General features: G+C 62.7%; 1 protein-coding gene across 3 annotated transcripts; it reads left to right on the top strand.

Moving 5' to 3' along the window:
• On the top strand, positions 1–24,895 carry CAPN15 (calpain 15). 3 transcript variants are annotated; one of them, XM_073899770.1, is made up of 13 exons: positions 1–247; positions 9,154–9,449; positions 17,432–18,905; positions 19,742–19,950; positions 20,028–20,211; positions 20,288–20,511; positions 21,327–21,452; positions 21,525–21,681; positions 22,071–22,228; positions 22,531–22,763; positions 22,868–23,034; positions 23,118–23,296; positions 23,377–23,518. In XM_073899770.1, exons 2-13 carry the CDS (start codon positions 9,268–9,270, stop codon positions 23,384–23,386), a joined length of 3,303 nt encoding a protein of 1,100 aa, XP_073755871.1. In that variant the 5' UTR covers positions 1–247; positions 9,154–9,267; the 3' UTR covers positions 23,387–23,518. The 3 variants fall into 3 exon arrangements, with proteins under 3 accessions (XP_073755871.1, XP_073755870.1, XP_073755872.1); XM_073899769.1 differs by having other exon boundaries at positions 4–247; positions 23,373–24,895; XM_073899771.1 differs by lacking the exon at positions 9,154–9,449 and having other exon boundaries at positions 5–247; positions 23,373–24,895.
• The last annotated feature ends 1,307 nt before the right edge of the window (positions 24,896–26,202 follow it).

Below are 26,202 nucleotides of genomic sequence, written 5' to 3'. Positions count from 1 at the left end.
CGCCGTGTGCGCCTCAGGCGCGCCGTAGCCGCGGGGCCCCGGCCGGGCGCTACGCTACGGAGGCGGCGTAGCGCGGGCGCCGGACGCGGGCCGGGTCGGGGCCGGGCCGGGCCGGGCGCGCTGCTGCTCCGCCACTCAGCGCGGGAGGCCGGCGGCAGAAGTTGTGGACCGGCCGGCGCAGGCGAGCAGGCCCGGGGCCGCGCCGCCCGGGCGGCGGGAACTGAGGAGGCGCCGCCAGGTTGCGGAGGTGAGTCCGGCCGGCAGGGCCGGGCTGGGCCGGGGGCGCGGCCTGGACCCCCACCGGAGCCCGGGCCCGGCGGGCAGCGCGTCTCGCCGCCGGGGGCTGTCCCCCACCCCTACCACACCGGCGCCCCCCGAAGCTTTGGCCGCAGCCCGGGCTGGGCTGGGGGCGCCGCTGAGAGGGGAGCGGGCGCGGACCCGGGTCATCTGGGTCACTGGGAGACCAGCCCCGGGGTGCAACGGACACCGGAGGCTGCCCCATCCCCTGCCTGCCCTTGAGTGCCCTTACGGTGCAGGCACGTTCTGATCCCGCCTGCGTTCCGGGACGTGCCCCCCGCTGCCCCCCGCATCCCTCCCCACAGAGGGACCGCGGGCACTTCCCGGGGGCGGCGCCCACCGGCCGCCCCACACTTCCTTCCTCTTCCCTGTTCCTCTGGTTTGGCTCTGCGGCGGCGGTGGAGTTACAGGGGGACCCGAGAATGGTGACCAGGCTGCTGGGCAGCCCCTGGCTCTTCCTGCTGGCCTCCCCCTCTCGTCCTGACCAGGGAACCGTTGTGGGCTCAAGTGTCCCTGACTGGATGGCTCTCGGGGAGGCCCCCTTATAGCGCGGGAGTTTGTGAGCAGACTGCAGGCAGCAGGACCCCTGCGAGACCAGGCCTGGGAGTTTGGGGTCCTGCGGAGGAGCGAGCTGGGTGCCCAGTGGGGCCTGCACTGGGGCCAGGCATGCAGGGCGGCGTGAGTCACAGGTCATGTCCAGAATCCCCTCCTTCCCCGGAGATGGGGCTAGGGGAGGAGGAGGGGTAATTCCATCCCTCCACTCCCGAGTGACTCCGATGTGAAAAGAGAGAGAGAGAACTCAAAGAAGGAGGGCTCCAGACAGGCAGGGGAGCTGCGGACTCAGCTTGCAGGAAGCCGGCTCCGCCTGGCCTTGGGTTGGGCGCTTCTTACTTCCTCTCAGGTCATTTAGCTCCCAGAAGGGGCACTTCTCTCCCCTTCCCTTCTGCATCTCAGATCTCTGGAGCTGCTCCCGAGCCGTCTGGCTGGTGACCTCATGACCTCCTGAGAGCCAGGTGCAAGCCCTGCTGGGCCCAGGGCTCAGTGACCACACGGCTAGGCCATGGGCTCTGAGAGCAGGCAGTGGCCGGGTCCTGAGTGCTCTGCCCTGCACCACAGAGGTGATGGCTGGCTTGAGAGTGGTAACGTTGGCCGAAGCTCCTTGCACTCACGGCCTGTGTCCAGCTCTCCAGGCCCCTGTCATGGCTAGCCCCGGGGGAAACCCTGCTTTCAGACAAGCAGACCGAAGCCAAGGGGCACAGGGGGCTGCACATGCAGGTCTCTGACCTGACGCACGAGGCTGCCTTTTTACCGCCTTCTCATCACACCACCTCCTGAATGGGTCTTATATATGCGTGGCAATTGGAAGGGAGCATTCTCCTGCCTAAAAATCCCTGGAAGACTGCAACTATCTTTCACGGGCCCGCGGTGGGTGAAGAGCCCGAGGGGGTAGCCACCCACAGTCTTGCAGTCTGGGCGCAGAGCAGCCCCGGGCCCCCCTCGGCGTGCCACCTGCACTTGCCAACTCAGGCACAGACGGTGCTGGAAACGCAGGGGGCATGGTTAAATGGGAACGGTCTGGGCTCTTTGAAGAACATGGCTACAGGAACCAGGAAGCACTGGTGACCGGTCACACGCATTCACAAGCATCCTGCCGCTCTGTGCCGGACTCTGAGGCTGCAGTGTGAGGCCCAGGTCGGCGTGGGGACACGCGCTGGGTGGCTTTGGGGGTTTCTTCCTCAGACCAAAAGTCTGGGCCCAGACCCCCAGCAAGGACACTCTCAGGCCCTGGGCGTGTGGAACGAGCTCTGGGGTCGGCCCTGCTCCTGCTCTCCCCCCGCATCTGGACTGCTCCTGGCACCGCCTTGCTGCTCTGTCCCTCTGGTCGCACCCTGCACCCCATTACTCAGCACCAGTACCCCAGAAGTATCCCAGAGTAGGACTGTGAGCGTGTCTGTTCCCTAATCTGTGCCGAGCTCCTTGGCGTGGACCCAGGACCCCCCACCTTCCTCCTTTCCTGCTCTGCTGAGAACGACCAAGAGACCTGTGCCAAGCTCTGACCCTGACCCTTGGGCCCCGTCCCTGGCTCCCGTGCTGCTCAGCATTGGCCCAGCCACCCTGAGGAGGTGGTCAGTGAACGTCCTCTGTCAGCTCCTTGCTGGCAGGCAGCCCCATCATCCCGAGGCAGTCCAGAATGGCACCCTGCAGCCTTGCGGGGGATGAGGAGTGGACTTGCTGGCTTCCATCCTCTTTGAATGAGCTGGAGGAAGGCTGTGGGGTGAGGCTGGGCTGCCTCCACCTCTTAAGCTTGGAAACCTGCCCAGCCATACCCTGTCATTCTGTGGGTCCTGGCAGCAGCCCAGGGAAGGGTCTGAGAAGGGGTTCTGTAGACAGCTGTGTTAGTGCCACCATGACAGGGACGGCCAGGTACAGGGGAATGGGGGCTATGGGAGGACGGAGGGGGGTCCTGGCCCAACACAGACACCCCAGGAGGGGCCAGTGAGGAAGTCAGCAACTCAGTCCCCCTGCGAGGACTTGTCTGGGCACCAGGTGTGGATTCGCAGGAGACCGAGTGGAACGCGTGCGTGTAGCGGCCTCAGCGCCTCCGTGCTGGTGCGCCCCATCAGTCTCAGCAGCTGCTCCACGCCGGCTTGCTCTTGCTTCTCCCCACGATTGAGGGGTGCTTTGTCCCCACCCCTCTGGTGGCCAGGCTGGGGCATGTGCCTGGACAGTGCTGCAAGAGAATCAGGAGGAAAGCAGGTTAATCGCTACTGCCTGGTGGTGTCACGGGTGCCTGTGTGCACTTGGCTGCCCCTTCCTGCCCCTCCCATGCTGTCACCACCCAGACCTGAAGCAATGCGAGTTCCTTCTTGCCCTCCGTCCCCTTAACATCTACGCTTCTCGTAAAAGTTGCCCTTCGGAATTAAATTCACCTTGAACCCCAGGACCTTCTGCCCTAACCTGATATTCCCTTCCTCTATTTAATAGGAGAGGGGACATGTTCTAGAGCGCTGCCACTCTGGAAAGGTGGCTGCAGAGGGGCCCGGACCGCACGGCTCCACGGCTCCCCGACTGCCCGTCTTCCTTGGGGTGAGCTGAAGGCTCAGATGCCCCCATGACCCCCTGAAACCTGGGCTGCCAGTGAGGCCAGAGGTCACCAGGCTGCCACCTGGCAAACAGAAACACAGTAGTACCTAAAGTGAGAATGCACATCTGGTGCCGTTTCTTTCTCTGTAGACAGTATTATCTGATGTTAAACAGTATCGAACTCGTGAACTAGGAAACAAATCCTGAGAATGTCCCTGTTGCCCTGAAAATGCTGTTTTGGAAAATGTAATTTCCTTTTTTGTGATGCACACTTGAGGTGGCGTATGACCCCACAGACACAAAAGGACGTGCAGTGACCCTGTTCCCTCTGTGGACAGCGCCAGCCCCCACACATGAGTGTTCATCTGGTTTGAGAGGCCCATCTACTCCCCTCCCACCGTGGTGCCCCGATGTGCCCAGGAAGCTGGGGGCAGGGGGTAAGCTGCACAGCGAGGAGCCCCGAATGCTGTTCCGGCCCTGGCAGCTGGAACCTGTGGGGAATGCAGTACCTGACAGACGTGGAAGAGTCCAGAAATGCCAAGAGTGACCACCACCCTGTAGTGTGCTTAGGCAGCAGGTCCTGGTCAGGAGGGCAAGGGATTGGGACAGCACAGTTCCTTTCAGGTTTGCTCAGGAAGTGCTGGTTACCCTCTCAGAGCCCACGGCTTTAAGCCCTAGACTTTTAGCCCTGACCTCTCCAAGGTCAGCAGAGTGGTGACGTTGCTTCTTGGGGTCAGCAGGTAGGGGTGGCTGGCCTCACTGTTTGTTTGCCTGAGGGCAACAGTGAGCCAGGGGAGGAGGCCACAGCAGGGTGGAGCCTGGGCCCTTGTTCTGGCCTGAAGGACTGGAGGGGAGTGCGCGTGCCCCTCCCCACCAGGGTCCTCGTGCTACAGAGAGCAAAGCTGCTCGACTTGGGGTGGTGGTTGCCCCATTGGTGGGTAGAGTGGCTGGTGATTCTGGGATCTGAGTCCAGGTGAATCTCAATAGCTGCCTGGCTGCTTGCCTGGAGCCCTGCCCACTTGGGTACCTTTCCCTGGCAACCCCCACCGTGGGCAGAGCCAGGCTGAGGGAGGCCCTGTCCCCTGGGGCCCCAGGATCTTGAACAGCCCCATCTGCCACTCTGGCCGGCCCATGGAGGTCAGGGGTTTTGAACTAGGCAGTGCGGAGCTGGCTGAGCAACACAGTTCCTCTGGAGCCTCCAGCCTCCTCTGGGTAAGGGACAGATACAGCTTCTAAAAGGACACAGTCCCTCGGCCACCAACCACGGGAGCACGCCCAAGGAGACCGAGGGTCGTTCCGTGTCTGGAGGTGGGAGGCAGAACCTGGACCAGTGCCTGGTTGGCACACATTCCAGTGGACTCTGGCTTATGCTGATAAGCCTGGGGGTGGGTCTGCAGGCCCAGGGCCAGAGTCCAGAACCTTCAGGAAAGGGAGTGCCCTCCAGGTGGATGGTGTTACTGGCAAGCCTGCTGTCGCTGAGTCTTTCTTCTGCATGGGGAGGGTCTGGCGTCTGCTGCGCCAGGAGAGCCCTTTCCCAAGGACTGGGTACGTCTGGGCTGCAGGTTGTTTGTGGAGTGGCAGGGCTTGAGTTCAGTGTGGGCAACCCCTCTACCTGCGACAGTTCCCTGGCCTCTCCTTAGAACCCCTGCCCTGACAACGTCTGGTTCCCTCGGGCCACCTTGAGTCTGAGGTGTGAGACCGTGGTCCTGTCTTTGCAGGGCAAGCTGCAAAGCAGATGTGTCTCGCCGGGCCACGTCTGCCACGCCTTTGGTGTTTTTTCCCCAAAGGAACCTCCACGTGCCTGATGGCCCATCCCTGATCCTGCACCCTGAGGGAGGATGCTGTCCTGCCAGTCCTGGGGGGCAGGGAGGTTGAGGTCTGGACCTCCCCAGGGGGGTCGGGCCTGACTTCACTCAGGCTGGAGCCTCCTGTCCTCAGGCTACGGGAGAAGTGCCAAGCAATGGGCCTCATGTCTGGTGGGTGCGATTCTGGGCTTCGGCAGGGTGGCCCGTCAGGCACAGGGTGCCCTCCCAGCAGACCACTGTCCTCCGTCCCGCCCCTGTGCCCTTGTCCTGGGGCTGACTGTAGGCAGCCTGTCAGGATACCTGCAGTTCGTGAAGGCACTGTTATTGTCAGATGGGGAGATGCACGCTGATGAGATTTAAGATGTGTGCCCTGGACCCCGGGTGGGGGTGTTGTGGAGTTGGGACACAAAGTTCGCCACCACCCAGGGTGAATTAGCACGGCATGGGGAGTGTGCACAGTGCGGATGTGGTTGTGGGTGCCGTGTGTTTGTGGGGGAGCTGGGCAGAGCGTGTGCACACGGAAAGAGGCGTCATCAAGCAGCGTACATCTGTGCGGAGCCCAGACTGTTGTTACACGGGACTCAGGGGCCCCAGGAGTGTAGGACCGACTCTTTGTGCCCCCCAGGCATGGGACAGAGTGGGCCATAAATATCCTTGATCAGGACCTGGGGTGTGGCCTACATGGTGTTCCCCTTCCTGGCCTTTACTTGCCCAGGTAAATTCTCACTTGGCAGAAACAACTTGGCTGCATCTCTGCACCTCAGCACCCTGCCCCTACTCCCCACCCCCTCAGGGGGCCCGCAGGGGCAGGGAAGGGCAGGTGGGCTAGGGGGAGGGGTGGTGGGGTACCTGCCGTGACCAACCCAGGTGCTCCCCACATGGGTTCTTAAAGAGGGGCCATCCTGGCCCTTCGTGTGCTCCTCACTCTGCGTGGATCGTCCCCTGCTGCCCTCTTGGAGTGCCATGCCAGGCACCTGCCTCAGCCCAGGCTGGGGGACAGGCCAGTCAGCCTCTGATGGTTAACCCCTTTGAGGGATGGGACTGCAGCCCCACCTCCATGGTTCCCTGAGGCCAGATCTGCGCCACTGCCCCGTTTAAATCTAGGGCAGCAGCTCCCAAAGGAGGGCAAGGAAGAGCCGTGCGGCTGGTCGGGCTGCAGACAGGCGCTTTGCCCTGCGGCGCCATGTTGCAGAGCCCCCGCCCCTTTGAGTGATGCAGGAGGCTGGTGTCAGCACCGTGTGCACTCTGGCTTCTGCCCAGAGACACGTTCTACATCATACTCTTAAGACACAGCAGCCAGAAAGTGCGCCCTGAGTGGGCAGGGTTCAAGCGTTGTTGGGGGCCTGACACACACAGTGGAGGCCCGATGGGTGTCTGCTAAATGAGCAAAGACACACAGAGCAATGGATGGTGCGCCCCTGGCACCTGCAGGGCTGGCCCACGTCCCATGCTCCCACCTGGGGGAAGCAGGCAGGCAGCACGGGGGGCTTTGTCCACCCAGCAGGCCCTGCCGGAGAAGAGGGCCGTATGACACTTGCCCCACCGGGGATCGGGTTTGCTCTGCCCTGTGGGAGGCCCTTATGTAGCTTTGTCTCAAGTTGCAAGGCCTGGGGAACAGGGTGTGTGAGTGTCCCCGTGCCCGGTTATTCTGACGTGGAGCCAGGATGAGAGCCAGGAACTGGCCAGCCTGCCCAGCACAGTTTCCCACACATCACTCTGTGCAGGTGGGACTCTCGGGGTAGCACGGGGCTGGTGGCCCCTGGGGAGCCCTGCTCAGCCAGCGTACTCCTTCATGCGGTCTCATTCCCAGGTCCTCTCACCACCCCCAGATGTTGGGGTGCTGTCATCCCCAAAGATCCCCAGACAGGCCCTCCTGAGCTGGCTGCTCTCTGGGGAGCATTTGTCCTTTCAGCCCGCAGGGACAAGGATCTGTGCTGCCTCTGCCCTCCCAGGAGGGGCTGAGCTACCACCATGCAGCCTACCCCTGGACAGGCCTCCCACCTGCCCCAGATGGGGCATGCAGGGTCAGAGTTCCCTGAAGGTACGTCAGCAGGCTGGGCCACAGGGTACAGCTGCTGCTGGGCTCAGGGGCCACGTGCTCTGCCGCAGGTGGGCATGGGGGGCCAGCATGCTCCCTGAGCACTCCCTGCCCCACTGCTGAAGACCAGGTTAGGGCATTCGTGAGGACCAGGTGGGTCCTTGATGTGCTTCAGGTAGCACGCCCGACCTGGGCAGGACACCTGGGAAGCCTGGGTCCACACCCTCACTAAGCCTCAGGGGACATAGTGCTGGCACTGGCTGCCCCCCACCTCGCCCTCTGCCCTCCTGGGGGACACAGGCAGAGCTCTCTGTCAGGACCATGCCAGCCCTGGAGCCAAGCGCGAGCAGTACCATCCCATGGCACCTCCAGTGGGCCTGGCTCCACCTCAGGCCTCCTCTGCCCAGGATTTGGCTATGAAAGGAGCATCAGAAATGCTCTGGCTCTTCCTAGGAGGGGCTCCTGCGCGGACTGGAGCCCAGGCGTCCCAGGGACTGTCGGGGTCTGACCTAGAACCGTGGGAGAGGCAGGTGTCTGCACTGACCCTGGCTGGTGAGGCACTGACGGCTGGTGAGCGTGCCCAGTGTGGAAGCCACCCGCATGCACAGCTGCTGCCTCGAGCGTGGCTCACCCACGAGGAGAGGGGCGTGACTACAGTGGAGTCCAGAGATCTCGACTGAGAACAAAGTGTCGTGCAGCTCACACGTGGTTGTACCTAAGTTTCATGCTGACGCGGAGATACGTTGGATGTTATGAGTTACAGAAGATGATTCTTCCAGGTTCCTTTTATCTGTCCGTCTTTCCTTCTTCACGTAGCTGCTAGACGACGGTCGGGTCTGTGGGCCAGCACCGACAGATGTTCCTCACAGGTGCTGAGGGGATGGTGTCAGCTTTGCAGGCCACAGGGCCTCCACCTCCTCCACTCGGCTCTGGTGGTGCCCATGGGGAGGCCTGAAGGGCAGGAGACATGCGAGGCCACCAGGCCAGTCAGGGCAGGGCTGCTCCATCTCACACACGTCCCCAGGCCTGAGTAAAGCCCATCTGAGCGGATTCTCTTGCTACACAGACGACTCGGCTGATCTGGCCAGCGCTCATACGGGTCTGGGGGCCCAGACTTCTCCCGACCCCGGCCTCCTCTTCCTGTGTCACTTGGCCCCCGCCAGCCTCCAGAGCCGAGCGGGCTGCCAGTCCTCCTTGGCCCTGAGCCTGGCTGGGACTTGCCTCACCTGGATCGAGCCAAGAGGCCTGCTCAACCCGTGGGGGGTCAGACGGTTTCCTCTGAGTGCAGGCCGTTCCTGCCAGAGGCCTGGCCCACCTCCCCGGTCGTTCCTGAGTCACCCATCTTTTTTTGGGCCGTGGAGTCTGTCTGGCCTGGGGAGGCTGTCCCTCTGGAAGGCTCTAGAAGGGATGTGGTAGCGACTCTGCCTGCCTCAGAGCACCATGGGGTCTCTGCCGGGCCGTGTGGGCACTCGGTGCCCTCCTCCCAACGGCCATCCTGCGAGGCCATCCCAGCTCTGCTGCGCACACTTGCTTGTTTCTCCATTTCCTTTGGCCACATGCCCCTCAGTCCTTTTTTCTACAATAAAGCATGATTGTGTGGTTTCTTTCTCACTAAGGGTATGGCTGACTCCCTTTGAAGACCAGCAAGTGGACATGTGGCCAACCCCTCTGGGCGGTTGAGGGGTTGGAGTTGGATCTCAGGAGCAGAGCAGGGGCACTGGTGGTGGGGCGGGCCTCGGGCTAGGAGCTGCAGCTCTGCACCTCAGCCCTGCTGGGACCGCCGGCTATGGGCCCTGGGTCCCCGAGGCCACTGGTGCACTGGGGAGCCCACCCCCAGTCTTTTGGGGGCTTCTTTCCTGTGAGTCATGCTGTTTCTCCTGTTTCTCTTTATTCTCTCTCTGTGTTTATTTCTGTTGTGTGATTGACCAGCCCGGCCGCCCTGTCTCCGGCGTGGGCGCTGTCCTCCCTCCATGCTCCACCTCACCCACTGTGGGCCGCGTGTGACCAGGCCCAGGTCTCAGCGCGGCCGCCATCGCGGGGGCCATGGGGAGCTCCGCCTCCTCGCTGGCCACCGAGACCGAGTCGGACCACGGCTTCCCCGGGGGACCGCCTTACCCCGGGCCCCCTGCAGCAGCCGGCTGGTGTAGGAGCGGCCCTGGGGGGCCTGTCTGGGGTGGTGCCCTGGTCACCCGGCAGCACCAGCCCCTGCGTCCCCGGGCCCAAAGGTAAGAAGGGGGGGGGGGTGGCCCGAGGGGCGGGAGTGCTGTTCTGTCGGGTGGCCCCTTCCATGCTTGCAGAGATGGGGCCCTGTTTCCAAGAATCCTTGGCAAGTTGCTCTCCCCAAAGGGCCCAAGACTTGAGAGGCTCTGGGGTTCTTCTGGTCCTGGTGGAGAAAATCTGGGGTGGCAGCCCTCCCCACAAAGCCGGGTGGTGTGGGCTGTGGCCTGCCTGCAGGGTGCATGGCTTGCTCAGTCAGCTGCTCCTGCCGAAGCTGCTCTGGAGATCTGTGCTTGGGGTGGGGGTGCAGGGGAGGGCACCAGCCCCCGGCCCCTCTGTGTGCATGGTGCCGCTGCGCTGGCAAACCTTCACGAGTCGGCTTCCTCCAACTGCGGCCATGGCCGGGCTCCACCAGGCTTCCCAGCCTAGCTGCCCATTAGATAAGCTGGAGAGCCTCCCCTCGGGAGTTCTGGGATGACTGGTGTGGGGCAGCCCCCGTCCTTGCCCACTGCTCAGGTCTGGGGATGCTGGGCCCTGACGTCCCAGCCCTGCCTTTAGCCCATCCCATGGCCTTGCTGGACAGGGACACCCACTGCTCCGCAGACACTCGGTTCCTCCAGCCTCAGGTGGAGGCAGTGGTAACGGGCTCTCCCTGTCTCAAAGGCACCTGCCATGCTGCGCTTGGCCGTCACTTCCTGTGGACACAGCTCACTTGTGGAGGACAGTTTCCTGGTGTCTGGATGGCAGGCAGGGTCCTGATGGGTGTCCCTTCTGGGATGGCTTTGGACCCGAGGCCTGAACCCTCAGCAGCTAAGGCGCCTGGGAAGTGCTGGAGGAAGTTAGCAGGGCCCATGGGGACAGCAGGAGCACAGGGGGCCTGATGGCCAGTGAGTGGCCAGAGCCAGCGATGTGGGTTGTTGGGAGTTCCCTCTGCGTTCTCGGTATGGTACAGGTGATGCACTAGTGGACGTCTGTGCCTTTCTGAAACAGCTTTACTGAGATGGGACTTGCGTGCTTTCATTCACCCCTCATAAGTGTGCGGCTGCATGGCTTTGGTCTTGGTCGTTTATGGAGTTGCTCACCCACGTGTCCCCCAGGGCTCCCAGGGCCCCCGCCTGTTCGCCACCCTTCCCCAGGCAGCCACCCTGCCTCCTGCCCATAGATTTGCCTTTTCTGGAAATGTTATACAAGTGGAATCCAATAATATCTGGTGTGCCTGGCTTCTTGCACCAAGCGTAATACCCTCATGGTCCGTCCATGTGGTGGTGGGCTCCAGAGCTTCGTTCCTTTTATAGCCCAATAGTAAATACCCTGTTGTAGGGATGGACCCCATCCTGTTGTGTCCATCCCTCAGGTAACAGACATTTGGTTGTTTCCTCTTGGTTTTTATGAACTGGTCTGCTGTGAGAGCATTCATGTGCAAGATTTTGTGCGGGCGCGTTTTCCCTTGGGTGGGGACCCTGGGTGCACCTGCTGACAGTTACTGGATCCTGCCTGACTTTCTGAGAAACTGCCAGGTTGCTTTCCACAGCGGGTGCACCATGGTATCGTATTGCCCATGGTATGGGGGGGCTCCCATTCCTCCCTGTCCTGGCCAACACTTGGGACCATCTGCCTGTTTGATTCCAGACGTCCTGGCGGGTATGGGGCGCTGTCCCCACATGGCTTGGTCTGCATCTTCCCAGGCCTTCATCTGTCCACACGCTTTTTACAAATGCCCATTTATTTCCTTAGGATAAATTACTAGGAGTAGAATTACTGGGCCCTGGCTGGGGACTGGCCCTCAGGGAGCAGCAGGCCAGGTGTAGACCCCGCGGGGTTTGCCAACCAGCTCCCTCCGCACCGCGCCCAAGGATTCTGAGGGGCATGCGTGCGTCTCCCTTGGGATCCTGGCGCACTCTGTCCAGCCAAGTCAAACTTTCTCATTCTCCTGGCCCCCTGCCAGGCTCTTCCCCCAAGCTGGGGTGCCAGCGGCTCCTTCCCATCGCCCCTGGCAGCCGGCCAGACCCAGGGGCACTCAGTGTCTGCCTCTGGGAGCAGCAGGTGAAGCAGGAGGAGGTGCTACAAACGACCTTGAGGAGTTCACAGACATCCAGACTCCGGGGGGGGTGCTGCACGAGGCAGATGGCAGGGTGAGGGGCAGAAAGGCTGGTGGCCACACACAGCCAGCCCGACAGGGCCCCTCCCCACGCGTGGACGCACGCAAACATGTGTGGGGTGCTGTGCCACCGTCTGGAGGGGCAGCTGGGCATGGGCACACTGATGGGCACGGGGGACCAGAAGGCACTGCGAAGAAACCGGCAGACACAGCAGCCCCCGCCACTCACGGAAGAGCCTCCACGTCCAGCATGCTGGGCTGGAACCACCCCCTTGCACTGATGAGGCTGGGGGAGCCAGGTGTGGGCGTGGTTCCCCGTAACCCACCACCAGGCCCTGGAGCTACTCACCCTGAGCCATAAGCAGTGCACGTGGACATCATCGCCTGCAACCCGTGGGGACACAGAAACGGGGAGCATGACTCAAGGCTGGCTGAGGGTGGCCCCAGAGGAAGGCGCCCAGATGCACCTCAGAGCCACAGGGGTCAGAGGTCAGGCCGCCACAGCCATCAGGGCATCCAGACCTTTTGGCATTGCCTGCCCAGTTCTGGTGGCTCCCCCGAGGTCCTTAGGTGTGGATGCCACTTACTGCTCTCGACTGTCTGGGCAAGAGCAGCATCCCCCCAGGACTGCGGTGCACCCTGCAGTGGTGACCAGTAGCTTACGTGTTCCTGCAGATGTGTGTTCTGGGTACTGGGGAGACTTGACCGTGTGCCCCAAGAGCAACTCCATAGCCTCCCTTTTGAATTGGAACAGAGTGCTGGCAGTCCCCAGATTACGGAGGGCACAGCAGGAATTTGGTGTTGGGGTTTTCCGGACAGTTGCCTCAATTTCCAGTTGACTTGGCCTTTCTTTCCATGGGCAGCTGGTTCCTCCCAAGCTGCGACCCAGTCTGTGTGCTGGAGTCTGTGACGTCGTGGGGTTTGGAAGTGCTTTTCCTCGGAGTCTGCCTTGGCTCTGGGTTCCCTATGGCGTTGCTTCCGCCCAGGCTGCTTGGGTGCTCTGGTCTCTCTCAGTCTCTCCTGAGTCCTCAGCTCCTGCCCAGGCCCTGCGTCATGTTGGGGTGACCCCAGGGTTGTGGAGTCAGAGAAGGTGAGACAAGCGAGGTGAAGGTCAGGGGCCCGTTTCGGGCTCCTCTAGTCACCCAGTCACTGACCCTGGAGCCACTTCTCCTCAGGCTGCCCAATGACAGCGAGGCGTGGCCTGCAGGGGTCGGAGAGGGAACACGGCACCACCCCACCGCCCGTCCTGGGAGCCCCTGTGCCACGGCCGCATCCCCAGAATCCTTATTCTAGCCATGGGTGCCTCTGCTTGCCCTCTGTGTCCCCAGGGCAAAATTTGAGTTGTAGGCACTTTTGCCATTTAAAGGTTTCTGAACACCAGACAGAATCTCCCTGATGTGCTTTATCCACCATGAGGGCTGTGACACGTGCCCTGTCCCACCAGTGTCCCCGGGTGCTGGCCAGGACTGGGGGGCACTGTGCTCATGTTCAGCTGCGCCCAGGCCGTGGACTGGCCAGCTGGCGGGTTCGGAGGGTAAACAAGAGTTGGACCCCCTCCCTCCCCAGGCTATCCTTGCTCAGTGCATCTGGGACCCCCAGAGCCCTGGAGCCAAGGGCAAGGATGTCCTAGGAGGGCTCCCCTGCACGGGGCACAGGGGCCTGGGCCTCTTCTCTGGACACCCCTCCCATGGGCAGATGGTCTGCAAAGTGTCAGACTAGTTCTGCTGGTCCCTGTGACCACGCCAGGGGAGATGTGCGGGCTGAGCGAGCGTCCCCTGAGCCTGGAACTGGGATGGAAGCAGCTTGTGTGCACGCATGTCTGTGGGACCTTCTCTGAGTGGGGGGTGGTGTGGGGAGGGCCTGGTGGTCCCCAGGAAGATTTCTTAGGCTCTCCGTAGCGCAGAAGCGGAGGCCAAAGCTGACCTGCCCCCGCTCCCCAGTGCCGAGTGCCCGTGTTGAGCCCGGCCTGGCCCAACCACACCTGCTCACCCTGTGGCCCGTCTAGGCAAGGCTGTGGGAGCTCATGAGCCTCAGCCACAAAGGCTGGGAAGGTGGCTTCACGGAGTTGGCCCCAGGCCCTGGGAACCCTGTTGCTCGGGGAGGTTTTTTGATTTTTTTTTTTTTTTTTTGAAGAGGCAAGTTTTCTTTCTTCCTGAATGAAAAGGGTTTGGTATCAACACGGCGTCAGAAGCATAGACTTCATGCCTTGTAAGGAACAGTTGATTTCTGTGCTGGGCGGAGCAGCTACAATCAGCGGAGGAGACTGTGTGTCCTGGTGTGCAGACACTGCCTGGCGCCCAGATTAGCCTTTGAGAAGCGGATCAAGGGGCCAACCCCACCCCCAGCCATTGACCCGTCTCCGGCAGGAGGAGTCAGGAGCACCCACCTGCACTAGACACGTACACACACACACACCCCCCACAGGCCTCGCTGGCCACCTGGGGGGACCATGTCTCTGTGGCCTCACCCAGCATGTGGGGCCCATGGCCATCCCTGCAGGCCCATCTGCTGAGGCACAGATCTGACCTGGGACAGGCGCTCCAGGTGGGGTGGGGCACACTCTCCAGTGTTGCTGCCCTGCAGCACCCATCCTAGGAGGAGCTCAGGGTCCCCCAGGTCTGCGTGTTGCCAGCACTTCAGGACAGGCTGCTCGGGACCAGCTGCTAGCAGAGGGGGCCCCACCCTTTCTGCCACCTCCTTTGGCCTTGGACACCCTCCTGCCCCACCTCCCCAGTGGTCTCACTGGGCTGGGCAGCTCCCCACTACAGCCCCATGGGGCTGCCGGGTGCAAAGCACACCTCGGGCTCGTGCTATGGGAGAACAGGTTTGCGTGTTGCTGTGGGACCAGGCAGGGTGTACCTGCAGTGGTCTGGGTGGGCAGTGGGCAGGTGAGTGGAGAGGGCCCGCCCCTCACGGTACAGCCTGTCCCTCCCTTGATCCACCTGTGCCCTGGGCTCGGCAGGAATGTGCCCGGTGGGTGGGCCTCAAGCACCGTTGGGTTGTTTTTGTGGTCAGATGCCAACCTGGGGTCCCCAGAAAGACCAGATAGGCAACTGCATTAGGGGACCCAACTGGCAGCCCTGAGTTGGGGTGATCCCCACCCACTCATGCCCTGGCCCTCCCCTCAAGCTCTCACTTTTTTTTTTCTTTTTGAGATGAAATTCATATGACATAAAGTAACAATTTCAGAGGGCCTGACACACATTCACACTGTGTGTCCATCACCTCTACCCCGTCCCCAGACGTCTACATCACCCTGTGTTCCTTACGAAGCTCTTCCCAGGCCCTGGGGACCACCAGGCTTCCCACTGCCTCTGGATCTCCTGTCGTAAAGATTTCGTGTAAATGGACTCCTGTTTTGCATCTGGCTTCTCTCACTTAGCATGTTGTAGCCTGTATCAGAATGCCATTATTTCTTGTGGCTGAATAACATTCCACATTTCCTTTGTTTATTCGCTGATGGACGTCTGAGTTGTTTCCACTGCTTGACTGTTGTGTGTAGATCTGCTCTGAGCGTGTGTGTGTTTGCTAGGGTACCAATTCTCAGTTCTTTGGGGTATGTACCCGGGAGTGGAATTGCAGGGTCAGATGGTAACTCTCTTTAACTTGCTGAGGGCCTGCCAGACCATTGCAACTGAGGCAGTGCAGGGGAGGGCTCTCGTTTCTCCACGCCCTCGTGGTACCTGCTGTCCTCTGTGGTTTGGATTCTGGCCAGCCTTAGTGGGTATGGAGTGGTATCTCTTGAGTTTGGTTTGCATTTTCCTGATGGCTGGTGATGCTGAGCATCTTTCCACGTGCTTCCATGGCCACTTGCGTGTCCTCTGGAGAAATGACTGCTGCAACCCTTTGCTCATTTTTTTACAAGGGTTTTTGTTGTTGTTCAGTTGTAAGAGTTCTTTATATTTTCTGGATACAAGACCCTTATCGGACATGATTTGTAAATATTTTCTCTTATGAGTTATCATTTTTTCATCTGTGCCCTTTGGAGCATGGAAGTTACTCATTTTGATGAAGTCCAGTTTTTTTCCTTTATTTGCCTGTGCTTTTGGTGTCACATCTAATAATCCATTGTCAAATTCAAGGTCACAAAAATTTTTTTTAAGATTTTCTTTTGAAAGAGAGAGCACGTACAAGCAGGAGGTGGGCAGAGGCACAGGGAGGAGAGAATCTCAAGCAGGCTCCCTGCTGAGCAGGGAGCCCGATGCGGGGCTCGATCCCAGGACCCTGGGACCATGACCTGAGCTGAAGGCAGAAGCTTCACCGCCTGAGCCACCCAGGCAACCCCAGAATTTTTCTTTTAAAGGTTTCATTTTCAAGTAATTTCCACACCCAAAGTGAGACTCGAACTCACGACCCCAAGATCAAGACTTGCACGCTCCCCCGACTGACCCAGCCAGGTGCCCCTTGAGGTCACAGAATTTACTTAGGTTTTTTTTCCTAAGAGTTTTATAGTTTTCACTTCTACATTTAGGTTACTGATCCATTCTGAGTTAATTTTTGAATACGGTGTGAGGTAAGGGCCCAACTTCATTCCTTAGTGCTTTAGGTCCTGCGTTCCCAGCACCATCTGTTGAAGAGACTGCCCTTTCCCCACAGAGTGGGCTTGGCCCCATTGCCTAAAATGATTTGACCAAAGGTGGCTGGCTGGCTCAGTCAGTAGAGTGTGAGAATCTTAATCTTGGGGTTGTGAGTTCGAGCCCCATGTTGGGCGTGGAACCTACTTAAAAGAAAAAAATAAAAAAAGAAAATGACTTGACCATATGTGAGGGTGTGTTTCCGGGCTCTTCAGTTCTGTCCTCCTGGCCACACAGACCATAGGCAGACTTGTAGTCTGTCCTTGTGCCGAGACCACCTGTCTTGATTTTCCCTCTTTTGAGACTGTTTTGACTACTTGGGGGTGGGGGGGGTGGGTCCTTGCAGTTTGATATGAATTTCAGAATCAGGTTTTTCCATTCCTGGGGCAGGGGGGAATTGGGATTTTGATGGGGATTGCATTGCACCTGTGAATTTGTGGGTCTCTTGGGTGTCATGGTCATCTCAGCTGTATTACGGCTTCACTCTGTGAGCACAGCGTGTCTGTCTGTTCATTGAGGTCTTCTGTGATTTCTTTGAGTCATGTGTTGTGTTCAGAGTACAAGTGTTCTCCTCTTTTTTAAAATGTATCCGTAGGTATTACATTGTTTTAGATGAAGTGATACTGTTCCCCTAACTTCACTTCTCTGGGCTGTTCGGCCGGCTGTCCGTTGCTAGAAATGTAGCTGATGGTTATATGTCAGTCTCATGCCCTAAGATGTCCCTGGATTCATTTATTAGCTCTAGTAGTTTTTTTTGGTGGCTTCTTGGGACTTCTATGTGTAGGATCATGCTGTCTGCAAACAGAGGTAGCTTTACTTCTTCCTTTCCCAATTGGATGCCTTTTATCCCTTTTTCCTGCCTAATTGCTCTGGCTGGGACTATGGTACAGTGCTGACTGGCAGTGCTGAGCTCCTGGTCTTGGGAGGGAAGCACGCAGTGTGTCACTGCTGGGTGTAGTGTTTGCTGTGGGTTTTTGAGGATGCCCTTTATCCTGTCGAGGAAGTTCACTTGTACTCTTTCCTGGAACTGATCAAAGACTGCCTCCCCAGCAGGGCCCCGTGGCCACTGGGATGGTGTGGCTCTGCCCCGTGTCTCTGTCCCCACAGGTCCACCCCTCCAGAAGGGGTCTGAGGACACACCGGTGAGGTCCCTTGGGGACCCCTAACTCCTCAGAGTTCTCGAGCTCCTCACAGACTGCCCTCTTGGGCCTGACGTCTGTCACAGTCCAGAAAGGCAAAGATCCTGTGGCCCCTTGTCCCAGGTGGAGACTTGGGCCCTTGTCTTCAGGCCTGCACTGATCGGGACCTTCCCTTGCAGCCACACACACTCGCCTGGGTCCATGGCCACGGTTGGGGAGTGGTCCTGTGCGCGCTGCACCTTCCTGAACCCAGCCGGCCAGCGCCAGTGCTCCATCTGCGAGGCCCCCCGGCACAAGCCTGACCTCGACCACATCCTCAGGCTCAGCGTGGAGGAGCAGAAATGGCCCTGCGCCCGCTGCACATTCCGGAACTTCCTGGGCAAGGAGACTTGTGAGGTGTGTGGCTTTGCTCCAGAGCCCGTGCCTGGCGCCTCCCTGCTGCCTGTCATCAACGGGGTCCTGGCGGAGCCCAGGGCCAGCTGCAAGGAGGAAGCTGGTACCGTGCGGACAGCGGGGCTGGCGTCCGCAGAGCCTACTCGGGGGCGGCCCCAAGAGGACGCGGACGAGGAGAACGCGGAGCCTGAGCAGGGGGAGGAGGGGCGGGCAGCAGAGCCCGGGAGCGGCTGGGCCTGCCAGCGCTGCACGCTGCACAACACACCTGTGGCCAACTCCTGCTCGGCCTGCGGGGGCCCCCGGAAACTCTCGCTGCCCAGAATCCCCCCTGAGGCCCTGGTGGTCCCCGAAGTTGTGGCCCCCGCTGGCTTCCACGTTATACCTGCCCCAGCCCAGCCCGGGGAGAGCACTGAAGCTGACCCTCCCTCTGCTGCCGACCAGGAGCCCCCCCGGGCACCGTCCTTCAGCCCCTTCTCGCCCACCCTGCAGAACAACCCAGTGCCTCGTAGCCGCCGCGAGGTGCCCCCCCAGCTGCAGCCACTGGTGCCTGAGGCTACCCAGCCTTCGCCCTCTGCCGGCTCCAAGGGGCTCCCCCAGGGCCCGGGACGGACTGCAGCCGGGGCCTCCCGCCTGGCGGAGCTGCTGTCTGGCAAGCGGCTGAGCATTCTGGAGGAGGAGGCCGCTGAGGGCAGCCCGGCACCGCAGCGGTGCTGCTCCTGCCCCGGGCCCGGCCCCTCGAGCCCTGCCCGCTGTGAGGCCTGCGGTGCTGCGCCGAGCAGCGATGTCATCGACCTGGCTGGGGACACGGTGCGCTTCAAGCCAGCCAGCCCCTCCAGCCCTGACTTCACCACCTGGTCGTGCGCCAAGTGCACGCTTAAGAACCCCACAGCGGCCCCCAGATGCACGGCATGTGGCTGCTCCAAGCTGCATGGCTTCCAAGAGCATGGTGAGCCCCCCGCCCGCTGCCCAGACTGCAGCGCCGATAAGTCTGGCCCCTGCTTGGCCCACAAGGCCAGCTGCCCCTTCCCCGGGGTGCCACCCGAGCGCCCGAGCCAGTGGGCCTGCCCTGCCTGCACTCTGCTCAACGCACCCCGGGCCAAGCACTGTGCTGCCTGTCACACGCCCCAGCTCCTGGTGGCCCAGCGCCGGGGCGTTGCGCCCCTGAGGCGCAGGGAGAGCATGCACGTGGAGAAGCGGCGGCAGACAGACGAGGGTGAGGCCAAGGCCCTCTGGGAAAACATCGTGGCCTTCTGCCGGGAGGTGAGCGCCCTCAGGACGGTGTCCACGCTCCGGGGCTGGCTCTCCCCCTTCCCGTGGACCTCTTCTCTTTGTGCTTCCCCTATCCCCCGGTCAAGGCGTTCGCACTTTCTGTCCTTCCCTGGTGTCCCTTCTCTGGCCAGGGAGAGGGAGGAACCACTTCCCCAGTCTCTGAGCACTGGTCTGGTCCCTATCCCCCGCATCTTGCCCCTTCTTCCTCTTTACCCATGGGGGTCCACGACCCCATGGTCTGTGCTCCTGACCCTTCTTGGGGGTGATTTCCCATCGATGGTGAAGCCACAGGGAAGTGGGGATGCACATGGAGGCTTCAGGCCAGCAGGCGGGCCCGGTGCTTCCTCCGGCCATGGAGACCCTGCTGAAACGGGATTGGGACAGTCCCTCATGCTCTTCTGCCCTTGGAGGTGTGGGAGGCCTGAGTCCAGGGCAGCATTACCGCTGGAGTCAGTTGGAGGGGCTATCTGGGGGCTTGTGTCCTGGCTTCCGCATCCCAGCCAAGTCCCCACTTGTCTTATGGGGGCATTGAGCACGGTACGGGGAGCCACCAGGTTCCCTGCACGGCATGCCTACCAACCTGGTGGCCCCCAGGCTGGGGGCTGCAGTGTCTCCCAGGGGCGTGCGGTGTCCTGGTTGGCCGCGGTCCCCCATGCCTACATGGGGTGGCGTGGCTCACACGAGCCGTGGCCAAGCCTTCCACACCAGTCCAGGAGGCTGCCCACCCCCACCCTCTTTCTTGTGGAGCCTTTTCCGGGTGTTCTCCTGGGTGGTGGGTCTGGCCTCAGCCGGGTGGAGCCTGAGTGTGAGGCCATGGCCCCCTGCAGAACAGTGTGAACTTCGTGGACGACAGCTTCCCCCCGGGGCCTGAATCGGTGGGCTTCCCTGCGGGTGACAGCGTCCAGCAGCGCGTGCGGCAGTGGCTGAGGCCCCACGAGATCAACTGCTCCGTGTCCAGGGACCCCGGCGCCCCGTGGTCCGTGTTCCGCACTCTCCGGCCCTCGGACATCCTGCAGGGGCTGCTGGGGAACTGCTGGTGAGTTGGGCGCCTGTGGAGGGGCCGTGCAGTGGGCCGTGCGGCGGCGCTCACGGTGTGGCCCCGGCTCCGTGCAGGTTCCTGAGCGCGCTGGCCGTGCTGGCTGAGCGGCCCGACCTGGTGGAGCGGGTGATGGTGACACGCAGCCTGTGTGCCGAGGGCGCCTACCAGGTGCGGCTCTGCAAGGACGGCACGTGGACGACGGTGCTGGTGGACGACACGCTGCCCTGTGACGAGGCCGGCTTCCTCCTCTTCTCCCAGGTGGGGGGGGCGGGCACGGGGCGGGCACCTGGGTGCCGGCCAGCCTCAGGCCTCGCGACTCCGGCCCTCCCCGTAGGCCCAGCGGAAGCAGCTGTGGGTGGCCCTCATCGAGAAGGCGCTGGCCAAGCTGCACGGCTCGTACTTCGCCCTCCAGGCAGGGCGCGCCATCGAAGGCCTGGCCACGCTCACCGGTGCCCCCTGTGAGAGCCTGGCGCTGCAGGTCAGCTCCACTAACCCCCGCGAGGAGCCCGTTGACACTGACCTCATCTGGGCCAAAATGCTGAGTTCTAAGGAGGCTGGGTAAGAGGGGCGGGCGCTGTGGCGGTCAGCGGCGTTGGGAGGAGCGGCGAGATGAGGGGACAGCCAGGCCGGGGGCCTGGCACGGTGGGATGAGCAGGGCACGTGCCCTCTGACCCACACCCTGCATCCCCACTGTTGCCAGCATCCCTCACTGCCGGGCCGGTGGTCCCGCCTGCTCGGGTGGTGGGGGGGGCAGGCAGGAGGCGGCTGCCCGTTGGCCTGTCCCTGCACCCCATGCCTACCACCCCGGGTGGAGCCTGTGATGAGCCTCATCCGCAGCTGGGCCTGTGATGACCGTCAGCGCCCGCTCGGAGCCGCACGGAGAGAGCCCCACAGAGGCACCTGCTGGGAGTGGGGTTTGCCTTCCAGGACCTGGCACACACGGGCCAGTGTGTCTGTGGGAAGGGCCCAGATCCTTAAGCCCGGGAGAGATGGCTCCTTAGTGGCAAGACCTTGTGCTTTCGGCTGGTATTGGGCAGTGTCGCCACCCTCAGAGAGCCACAGCCCTGAGCTGGCAGGGCCAGCCAGCCTCAGGAGGGTTCTAACGGACTGGGCGTGCCTGACCCCCACCCGGCCCAAGGCCTCTGAGCTTCGGGACCTCAGTGGAGGGGGCTGGGCCAGCACTTCCTGAGTCCCATGTGTCTCACGTGGGTCCCCACAGACAGGGAGGGGCCCCCTACCTTCCACTCCCCCCCCATTCCCCACCTCCCATCCCCCCAGCCCGCTGGGGGGCAGGGCCAGCAGAGGCTCCTGGTTACTGAGGGGCCCCCAGTCAGGGAGCCTTCCCAGTCATTGAGGCTGCTGTGCCCACACAGGTTCCTCATGGGTGCCTCCTGTGGGGGGGGCAACATGAAGGTGGACGATGCTGCTTACGAGAGCCTGGGCCTGCGTCCCCGCCATGCCTACTCTATCCTGGATGTCCGAGACGTCCAGGGCTCCAGGTAGGGGGTGGGTGGGTGTGTGGTGGGGGCAGTGGCAGGCATGGCCGTGGCCCTCAGCCCTGTGGTCCGCAGGCTCCTGCGTCTCCGGAACCCGTGGGGCCGCTTCTCCTGGAATGGCAGTTGGTCAGATGAGTGGCCGCACTGGCCAGGGCACCTGCGCAGCGAGCTCATGCCCCATGGCAGCAGCGAGGGTGTCTTCTGGATGGAGTACAGCGACTTCATCAGGTACCTGGACCCTGCAGGCGGCGGGTGTGGAGGGTCTGCCCCGTGGCCATCCCCATGCTCCGGCCACCTTCGCCCTGGCTGCCCCCTTTGTCCCAGCGTGCGGAGTCCTGCCCTGGGGAGCCCACCTGTATCTCTCTAAATCCAGCTCAGCACAGGGTGGGTGGGGGTGCGGGGCTTGGACCACCGGGGCTCAGCCCTCCTGGATCAGGTCTGGGACCCGGTGCCCCCTGGTGGTGTCCACGGGCAACAGCCGGGACCAGGGCTTCCCGGACACTGGTCCCAGGAGATGCCGAGCGTGGCCTGGGACAGGGACTGGAGAGGGCACAGGAAGTGCCTCCACCTGAGCTGGGATGAAAGCTGCCCCGTGCGGCTGCCCTTTCGCTCACTAGGTACTTCGACTCGGTGGACATCTGCAAGGTGCACTCGGACTGGCAGGAGGCGCGTGTGCAGGGCTGCTTTCCCAGCTCTGCCAGCGGGCCCGTGGGGGTTACTGCTCTCACGGTGCTGGAGCGCGCGTCCCTGGAGTTCGCCCTCTTCCAGGAGGGCAGCAGGTGGGCGGGGGTGGGGGCGGGGCGTTGAGCTGGGGGCGTTGCCTCTGGGGGCGGGGCGGTGAGCTGCAGGGGCGGGGCCGCTCTGAGGGTCGGGGGCAGGATGGTGAGCTGCGGGCGGGGCCGCGGGGTGGGGAGGAGCCGATGGTGGCGGGCGGTGAGCTTGGTAAGGGTGGGGCGGTGGAGAGCTGCGCTGCGGGGCGCGGCAGCGTGGGAGCACAGAAGGTGGCAGGCGGTGAACTCCAGGGGGCCGGGCCGTGCGGGCCCTGCACCTCCGCTGACCGCTGCGGTGCGTCCGGCCACAGGCGCGCAGACTCGGTGGACAGCCACCTCCTGGACCTGTGCGTCCTGGTGTTCCGCGCGTCCTTCGGCAGCGGTGGCCGCCTGAGCCTGGGCCGCCTGCTAGCCCACAGCAAGCGCGCTGTCAAGAAGTTCGTCAACTGCGACGTGATGCTAGAGCCCGGCGAGTATGCCGTGGTGTGCTGTGCCTTCAACCACTGGAGCCCCGCCGCGCCGGGCCCGCCGGCCAACACGCAGGGTAACCGCGCACCCGCACCTGCACTCCCCACCCCGCCCGCACGGAGGTCTGCGCGTGCCCCCCACTCACACGCCCGTCCCCTGTCCCCCCACCCCGCCCCGCAGCCTCCAGCCCCTCGGCGGGGGTCCCACGCTGCACCCCGCAGCCGCCCGGCCACGTGCTGGCGGTGTACAGCTCAAGGCTGGTCATGGTGGAGCCCGTGGAGGCCCAGCCAACCACACTGGCCGACGCCATCATTCTGCTCACCGAGAGCCGGGGCGAGCGGCACGAGGTGGGCCGGCCGGCAGGGTCCCGGGGGAGGGGGACGCGGAAGGAACCCCCGCCCCAGCCCACTCCTGCACTCTGTGTGGCCAGGGACGCGAGGGCATGACCTGCTACTACCTGACTCATGGCTGGGCGGGGCTCATCGTGGTGGTGGAGAACCGGCACCCCAAGTCCTACCTGCACGTGCAGTGTGACTGTTCTGACAGCTTCAACGTGGTGTCCACGCGTGGCAGCCTGCGCACCCAGGACAGCGTGCCCCCGCTGCACAGGTGGGCCCCCCCCCCCCCCTCCCCGCTCCCCCCCACCACCTCGCTTCCACTGGCCCTCACCGGCCCCCTCCCCCAGGCAGGTCCTGGTGATCCTGTCCCAGCTGGAGGGCAACGCGGGCTTCTCCATCACCCACCGCCTGGCGCACCGCAAGGCTGCCCAGGCCTTCCTCAGTGACTGGACAGCCTCCAGGGGCACCCACAGCCCCCCTCTCACGCCCGAAGTCGCTGGCCTGCATGGCCCCCGGCCTCTGTGACCCCTCCACCTTCCCAGCCCCCACGCGCACTTTATGAGGGAGACCCCAGCAGAGGACGCTTGAATCAGAATCTCAGGACCCTGCCCAGGGAGCCACCAGCTGCAGTAGCTCCCCCTAGGCCTTCCTCCCTGCCCCTCCCTCCTGCCCAGGGCCTCCCCGCTGCCAAGCAGAATACCTCGAACCCGCCTCTAGCGCCAGGGGCCTGTACACCAGCCCCTCTGACCGGCCACCTCAAGGTTGGGTTCAGATGACCAGGGCCAAGGTGAGGCTTCTCTCTCCCTGGGGGCTGAGGCAGCCAAGAGCTCTTCTCCTAGAACCACATCTGGGCAGGTCAAGGCCAGGACCCAAGAGTGAGAGCAGGGATCTTTCCCTTGTAGGGGTCAGGCTGGGGCTCCAGGGTGAAGAGCAACATGTCCTCTATGATGATCAGAGGCTAGAACCCCACAGTGAGCAGGGTCCATCCCCGTCTGTGGGGTTAAAGGCTGGGATCCCAGGATGAGAGCAGGGACCACCTCCTTGGGGGACACGAGAGCAGGAGCTTTCTGTTCCCGGCTTGCCCCCAGAGCACATTTCCCTGCCCCCGGCCCCCACAAGGCAAGCAGGGGTCCCTAGAGCCCCAGCAGTATGTCCCAGGAGGCAGGTGCCTGGCGACCATGGGCTCAGGTCCGGGGATGGGGGAGGTCCCAGCGGCCCCTCTGGCGACACTATGCAATTCCTGGAGCGTCCCAGGATCAAAGAAGCCATGCCCAGGGGCTGGAGGCCAGGGACTGTGGGTCAGGGTCCAGCCAGGCCCAGGCCCACCCTGCGGTTTGGTGAGGCGGTTTGTCCTCAGCACCGCCTGACCTCTGCCAGGACAAGCAGGGTCCGGCAGCAATTCTGGGCCTCCCTGTCTAGGCAGAGGTAGGGCCCAGCAGCCCGTCTCAGCTCTTCCCCCACCTCAGAAGCCCAGGGACCTGAGCGGTCACCTGGCTACCCGGCCATCCTCCCTTGAGGCTGCTGTCAGACCAGAGTCCTGCGCCTGCCCTCAGATATCTGAGGCCAGCTTCCTGGGGGCCCGCCTGGCCTCAGTGCCCTGCAGCCCCCAGGCCATGGGCAGCCCTATGGGGCTTGGGGGGCCTTTTACACCTGGAGAAACATCGGGAAGCACGCCACTCCCCTTTGGGCCTCCTTTATATTCCCTCCTTTTACTCTGAGCTGTGAATATTTTTAACCCTGTATATATAGCCAGCTCTTCTGACACAGAGACTATTTTATCACTTGTCAGTCCCCATCCCTGTAGGATGGTTCTCCATGGGTGTTTCCAGACTCAGGCTCCAATGGACCAAATAAAAATTTTGTTTTGTAAGGGTGCCTCCTGGGTCTGTCTGCCGCCCCTCTCAGGGTCCCTGGGCTCCCACGCCCCCTCCACAGGCGGGGCTGTGCTGAGGGGCATCCGAGCCTGACCCCGGGGCAGTTGGGGGAGAGGGCAGCACCTCAGGGGATGTGGCTCGCCAGCACCCCAGGTCAGGCTCACAAGGAGCCCTCAGGGGCGCCCTGCTTGCCGCTTGCGTGCGCCCTTGAAGGACTGGGTGTCCGGGCGGGGCAGAGGCTCGGGTCAGACCGCGCAGCGGTCAGCAGACTGGTCCCCACGCAAGCAGAAGAACAGCAGGTGCGCGGTTGCTCCTTGTGCGACATCTGCTCTCGGGGCGGGGGGTTGCTGTCTGAATCTGTCAGGGTCATTAGGCGGGAGCAGATGGAGCGAGGGGGCTGCACAGGGAGAAAAGTTTCCATCCGGGCTGGTTGGTAGCTGTCCGCTCCTCCTTGGCCCCAGCCGGCCAGCCCGCGTCCCCACCATCCCCGTGCTCGGGCGGCTGTAAGACGCCTGTCACAGTCCAGCCCATCGAATGTGAAAGCAATTAAAGGTACCAGCAGTGTGCGCTCCGGGCGGGCCTCGGGCAGCAGGATAGCTGCCACAGCACATCTCACGGGTGCCCTGTGCTGGCCACACTGCACCTCATCCCGTGGTGGGGGGGGGCTGGGGCACGTCCACCTGGAGTTGGCGCAGGGCTGGCCCTGGCACCCCAGGGCGTCCTGGCAGCCTGGACCCACGATCCTCCCGGGGAAGGCTCAGGAAGCAAGATGTGGGAACAGCGGCTTCCCGCAGTCCTTGTGGTGTCAGGCCAGGCAGGGGTCTCCACTGGGGGCAGGGGACCGCGTGCCCACCCCCTCCCCTGGAACTCTCGCATGCAGGGGAGGGGGCTCTATCAGGGACACAGCTGGGAGGCTGGGAAGAGGGGCCAGGTGTCCCCGGCCCCAAAGGGCACACAGTGTCCGAGGAGGAGTTGGGGGACCCTAGACCAGACCCTTAGTTATGACTTGGGAGCTCACGGAGGGTGCTGGCAAGGGGCCAAGGGGGGAGCTTGGCCTGGGTCAGGGGGCCCCTGGGGAGGCGGCTGGTGGTGTGGAGAGAGGATGGGGGACCGGCCAGCCTGGCCAGGGCAGGGACTTACCTGCCAAGCCCTTGGCCCTGACTGGCGGCTCGTGGCTCCCAGGGCTGCCAAAATGGGGAGCAGGCACAAGGCCAGGGGCTGTCCCCCTCCTCACTGGTGGGCCCCCGCTTCCCACCTCAGCCTGCTAGGTCTCCTGCCTTCTGGCCACTGGGGCTCCTGGTCC

This window comes from Callorhinus ursinus, unplaced genomic scaffold, assembly GCF_003265705.2.
Source record: "Callorhinus ursinus isolate GAN/ISIS: 27379988/994484 unplaced genomic scaffold, GSC_fseal_2.0 scaffold13, whole genome shotgun sequence".
Taxonomy (NCBI): domain Eukaryota; kingdom Metazoa; phylum Chordata; class Mammalia; order Carnivora; family Otariidae; genus Callorhinus; species Callorhinus ursinus.
Note: the sequence above shows the minus strand (reverse complement) of the source record. Positions and strands in the feature narration are given on the sequence as shown.